Source organism: Carlito syrichta, unplaced genomic scaffold (genome assembly GCF_000164805.1).
Source record: "Carlito syrichta isolate Samal-C Ts95f unplaced genomic scaffold, Tarsius_syrichta-2.0.1 Scaffold304483, whole genome shotgun sequence".
NCBI classification, from domain to species: domain Eukaryota; kingdom Metazoa; phylum Chordata; class Mammalia; order Primates; family Tarsiidae; genus Carlito; species Carlito syrichta.
In genome coordinates, this window is record NW_007248579.1 from 360091 (window position 1) to 366265 (window position 6175).

A 6175-nucleotide genomic window follows, 5' to 3' on the forward strand; every position below is an offset into this window, starting at 1 on the left:
TGCTGGAGTCTCACTCTGTCGCCCAGGCTGGAGTGCAGTGGCATACTCACGGCCGCCGCAGCCTCGACCCGCTGGGCTCCAGTGATCCTTCCGCCTCAGCCTTCCGAGTAGCCAGAACTATAGGCACATGCTACCATGCCCAGCTAATTTTTTTTATTTATTGTAGAGACGAGGTCTCGCCAAGTTGCCTGGGCTGGTCTAGAAACCATGGGCTCAAGTAGTCCTCTCGCCTCTGCCTCCCAAAGTGTTGGGGTGACAAGCATGAGCCTCCGTGCTTGGCTTCTTTTTAAGTTCTTAAGTAACACCCAGCCCTCCTTCCCAGCTCCTCCCCGTTGCTGCAGGAGAGCAAGAGCTGAGGGCGAGGCCAAGTGGACTTCACTGTTGCCGTCCCAGGAGCTGACTACGACACAGAGATTGGAAGGGAATTGGGGTCATAAGCTGTCGATCCTTTGCAAAGCTGACTCAGGCACACACAGCTTCCCCTTTTCCGGTCCCCTTACTCTGTCCACTCCTCTTTGCACCCTTGACAACATAGATCCCCGCCTTCGGGTCCAGCGGGCTTCATTCATTCATTATTTCACTCAACCAATGTATAGTCATGTATTCACTCACAACTGGATGAAGGTAGAAGCCTCCCACCTAGTATTACTCTTACGAGTTGTCCCGCCTCGTTGAGATCTATCTTACACTGTTGGGTTTCTCTTTCTGCACAGAAAGCTCATCTGAGATAGGCCTCCCTTAGAGCAATCACGTAACACTCTGTGTATACGAGGGGGTACGCAAAAAACCCGGAATTTATATGTAAGAAATTGTGGGCCAGGCTCGGTGGCTCAGCCTGTAATCCAGCACTTTGGGAGGCCGAGGCGAGAGGATTGCCTGAGCCTACGGATTCGAGACCCGCCTGGGCCACTTGACGAGACCTCGTCTCTACAATAAATCAAAAACTAGCCGGGTGTAGTAGTGCGCCTATAGTTCTGGCTACTCGGAAGACTGAGGCGGAAGGATCACCGGAGCCCAGCAGGTCGAGGCTGCAGTGGCCAGGAGCGGCCACTGCACTCCAGTCTGGGCGACAGAGTGAGACTCCAACTCAAAAACTAAAAAATTAAAAAAAAGAAATTGTGAACTGGACGTGGTGGCTGAAGCCTGTAGTCTCAGCACTTCGGGATGATGAGGTGAGGGGATTGCCTGAGCTCACAGGTTCGAGAACAGCCTGGGCAACTTGGTGAGACCTCATCTCTACAATAAATAAATAAATGAATAAATAAGCTGGGTGTGGAAGTGCATGCCTGTAGTTCTGGCTACTCGGAAGGTTGAGGCGGAAGGATCGCCGGAGCCCAGCAGGTCGACGCTGGGGTGCCTGTGAGCGTGCTACTGCACTCCAGCCTGGGCGATGGAGTGAGACTCCAATTCAAAAGACAAGAAAAGAAATTGTGCATTTATCCCTACATGTTTGAGCTTCCGTCACCTTGAAAGGACTCTCCGCTGGATGCCATACACCTATCAAGAAGCTTTCCCACTGTTCAAAAGTTTTTGAACTCGTCCACTCTGATGCCTTTTAGTGCTTCTGCCGTTTTTTGCTCCACCTCTTCCGCATGGGCAAAACGTTTCCCTTTGAGGACTGTTTTCATCCAGGGAAGCAAAAAAAAATTTGCTGGAGTGAGTGTGGGTGAACCGAGAGGGTGGGGCACAGGGGTCATGCTGCTTTTGGCCGAACACTCAGTGTAGTACAGGCAAGCGTGCTCGTGAGCCACTCATTGTGAAGCGGGCAAACGTGTTGAAGGAACCTCCAGAAAAATGCACTGACGCTGAACGCAGCCTCTCACAACAACACTAGCTTGGACATGGATGCCTATGGGTTCCTAGAACACTCGCCTTGGGGGAAGCTTGGACTGCAAGGGGCCCGCCCGCCCGAAGATAATTTGGGTTTGGGGGGGTCCCCCTTGGACTTGCTGGCTTTCGATTGTCCTGTTGCTAATTCTAAGCAAATCATTTGACAACAGCGAACCTCTGTGCAGTCTCCAGGTCAGACGGTGTGGGCCCACGGTTCTCCCTTCTCCAAGGACTGCCCCATGCTTGGCCAAGTGCAAAGTGTGTCGGTACTCAGAAGATGCTCTGGGGAAGAAGGACTCTGACTAGTGAACGACACCAGCCCACCAGTGCTCCTACCTCCACGCCATGCCATGAAACAGTCTGGCCATAACCACAGGAAGAGAACTACCCATTCTGCCAATCTCCCAGGATAAGTAGACTCCAACGTCACTTTGCAAAGAGAAAACTCTGAAGGGTCGCAAGACGAAGCCCCACCCACTCCCGAGACTGATGCTGGGGCCAGGCCTGGATGCCAGGTCTCCCTACTTTGGCTTCTGACCCTAAACATTGGAGTTCCCTAGTCTGAGCCCATCTGGGGAATGTCGTAACCTCACAGGGACACGCAAGAAAGTCGATTCCTTCTGCTCTCAGCCTTGCCGTGCCCTGAAGACTCGCTCCACTCACACCATGCTGGGCTTCTTGACAAACTTCCGCTTAGCCAGAATCCAGGAATTCAGAATTACATCCACAGTTCCATGGTGACCTGACTGCTTAAGAGGCCAGCTGTGTGGAGGACAGCTGTGGAGGGGCCAGCTGTGCTGGTGAAAGACGTGGCCTTCTTTTTGCCGGCCCTGCTAGAAGAGGGATGTCCTATAAAAGATACCATTAAGACTCAACTATGTATCCATTTTTTCTATAGTTTTTCCTTATCATCGTTCTTGATTTCTTTTGTATAATTAATAATTGTAGCTTAACATTCCCTACATTTGGTTTTGCAGCTTAACATTCCCTACATTCGGTTTTGCAGTCTAATCTATACTTCTTTAAGCCGCTGGCCCTTTTCAAATCTTAATCCTGGTTCCTATTTTGTATTTTTGATCTTTCAGATCTTCTGGCTTTTGTTTGCCTTCCATGTCTACATAACTCTTTTCTGAGCTTTAATTTTTCAGCATTGATTTATTTTAACGCGCATTGGACCCCATTTGCCTCACCTTCTCATTTCACCAGCATTCCCTTTGGGCGATGAGGTTATTGATTTTGATTTTATATGTTGCTTTCACATATTTCCCTAGTTTTTATTCTTGTCTAGTTTGTTTTTCTTTTTAAAATTTTTTTTCCTATTCCAGGAGAGTCAGCAAAACATCTATCTGAATTCTCCATATTTTATATATTTTTATTCTTATCGTGCTATTATTATTTTAAAACATACTTTTTATTTGCATTATTTACTCTCGGTTTACATTTTTAAGATTTTTCCCGCGTTTTACTTGGGTCCTAGCTTGCCGTTCCTCATGCGAGGTGCTCCGTGTTCTTTCATGATCACTGCATTCCCTGCACCCTCCTAACTCTGCGTGCGCCCCCTGTCTCTGATTCAGTCCAGTCCCCTTCTCGTGCTCAGTGCCGGTTCTTTTCATGGCTTCCTTGTGGGCTGTTGAGATGATGGCAGGAGAGGGATGCCCTTGGCAGGAGTGAACACCCTCTGTCCGGGGCCCGGAGGGCATTCCCTCTATCAGCACACTATCCAGTGTCTGACTGTACAGCTGATGCTCGATCAGGGCGGTTCAACCCATCTAAGAATAAGCCCAATGCCTCTTCTCTTAAGAGCTGCTCAGACCAAGATTCACAGTCCTAACAGTGCCACCACCGGCTCGCGGGCAAACCTGGGCAAGACAGTCTCTCGGGACTGGGTAGCAGCAGCTCCCCCTGCTAAGCACTCAGCTGGGGCCAGGCGCTGTGCACAGCGAGCCCTTCACAGGCACCCTCGCATCGGATGCCGCACACTGCACGCTGTGGCCACTGATCGCATCGCATAGCTCCCATTTCACCCTGGAAAGGGCAGGGGGAGGGGCCGGAGGCGCCGAGCAGGTTGTCCCAGGTCACCCAGCTAGGACGGCAGAACTGAGGCCCACATTGACGTGAAGGTGGCCCTGGCTTGGCCACAGCACACGTGGTCCTGCTCTCTGGTTCTTAACCCCTGGCAAGCTTTTCATTTCCCCTGGTGGTGTTTTATTTTAAAGTTTGTATAACAGACTTTACTTGCAGGAGCAGTGCTAGTGTTCGTGAAAACGGACCAAAGTGTCCAGTGTGTTCCCGCATGCCCTCCCCCAACACGTAGCTTCCCGCCATGGGGTGCACTGGTCACCATCAAGGGAGCAATACTGACAGACTGTTATGAACCAATGTCCATTAGATCCTGTCGGCTTCACTCTTTGTGCTGCTCCTTCTGTGGGTTTTGGCCACGCAGAGAGTCACACGTCCACCATCCTGGCATCACACCAAATGCTTCCGCTGCCCTAAAAGTTCCCTGTGCCCCACCTGTCCCTCTCCCCTCCCTGCAGGCCACCACTGATCCTCTTACTGTCTCCGTGGTTTTGCCTTTTCCAGAATGTCCTATGGTTGGAATCACACAGCATGTATCCTGTGCAGGGTGACGTTCTTCACTTAGTAATGTGCACTTACGGTGCCTCCACGTCTTTCCATGACCTAGTTTATTTCTTTTCATTTCAGAATACTATTCCATCGCATGGATGTACCTGTTTATTTATTTACCGGTTGCAGGACATCCTGGTTGCTTCCAAAACTTTTCATTTATTTTGATTTTTAAATGTTTTCAAAACTCAGATGCCTGGCTTTGATGCCACCCTACGTTCTTGGGACCTAACTCTGGGGATTCTACCTGTATAGGCTTAGGGTACAACCTGTGACTCTGTGGCTTTAAAAGCTCCCCAGGAGCCGGGCTTGGTGGCTCAGCCTGAAAACCTGTGCTTGGGAGGCTGTGAGTGGATTGCCTGAGCCCGCGGGTTCGAGACCCGCCTGGGCAACTTGGCGAGACCACATCTCTACAATAAATCAAAAAAAAAAAAAAAATTAGCTTGGCATGGTAGCGCGTGCCTGTAGTTCCAGCTACTTGGAAGGCTGAGACGGAAGGATTGCCAGAGCCCAGCAGGTCGAGGCTGCGGTGGCCGGGAGCGGCCACTGCACTCCAGTCTGGGTGACAGAATGAGACTCCAACTCAAAAAAATAAAAATAAAGATAAAGAAATAAAAGCTGCCCAGGAGAGCCTACTGCTCAGTCAGGTTGGGGAGCCCCTGCTTGGAAGCCTCAATTGCCTGTCTGTTCACAGTGAGGAAGACATGACATTATATTCTCAAGGTGACCCTTGGCCTTCTGGGCAGGTACCCACTCTGCCCGTCTCATTTAGGTGCAAACATGCATAAGCCCGACGCCTGCATATGTATGCATCCATAATATACCCATTCACAAGTACACATGCACACACACACCCTGCCCTCCTCCTTTGCTGATGAGAGGTCCCCATGTCCCCCCTGGCCACACCTGGCATGGCCAGTGAGAAGACCCTGGGAGGGCATCCCAGCTTCAGAGCATCCAACCAGAGCAAAGGCTTCTGGATTTGGGACTGTGTCCCTCTGTAGACAACCAGGCCGGGTCAGTGAACGACACCCCCATTCCCGCCTGGGCAGGCTGGCCTTGGCAGACCTACCTTCTTGTACTTGTGGGGGAAGGTGAACCTCTCGATGGTGTTCTGTACGGCTCCTCGAGTCACGTTTCCCAACCTGTCTTCCAGCTGCAGCAGCTCCTGCAAAGAGAAAAGCATGGGTGTGTGTCCTAAGCACAGTCAAATGCACAGGCGTGTGCACAGGAGAAGGGCGAGTATTCCCACGGCCATCAGGAAGCACGGGTCTGATACTGAGAGGTGCTCTTCCTGCTTCTAGCTCAGACTCTCGCCCTGGGGCCGGCTCCCCAGGCCCTTCCCTCCACGCCATGGGGAAGCCACCACCACCAAGCCACATACCTCGTAGCTCTCTCTCACGGCGGAGGTGTGTCTGCTGGGATTTAGTCCCTGGAGAGCAAGGAAGTGAAGCTGAGGGTAAGGGTAGTTTCGGATTTCATGGACGACCTGCCAGAGAGACAATGCCTTAGACAGAGCCCAGAGAGTCCAGGCTTCTCCTTCAGCCACCATCAGTCAGCGCAGCCTGAGAAGCTGCCTTTCCTGCTCCTGTGTCCCTCTCTCTTCCTCAAGAACCAAGCTGGGGGTGGGATGCAGGAGGGGGTGCAGGTGGGATGCGGGGAGGGTCAGGATGCAGTGGGGGCAGGAGTGGGGTTAGGCAGGACACACGGGGGATTG

The 6175-nt window shown here is 51.6% G+C and overlaps 1 protein-coding gene across 1 annotated transcript in view; it reads right to left on the reverse strand.

Annotated features, from left to right (window-relative positions):
• RNF165 (ring finger protein 165) overlaps window positions 1-6175 on the reverse strand; it is a 20486-nt gene that overhangs the window by 2486 nt on the left and 11825 nt on the right. The window contains exons 4-5 of the mRNA XM_021713354.1: window positions 5843-5947; window positions 5531-5626 (exon numbers count right to left, since the gene is read on the reverse strand). Coding sequence (XP_021569029.1) covers window positions 5531-5626; window positions 5843-5947 — 201 coding nt within the window. The remainder of the gene's footprint in view (window positions 1-5530; window positions 5627-5842; window positions 5948-6175) is intronic.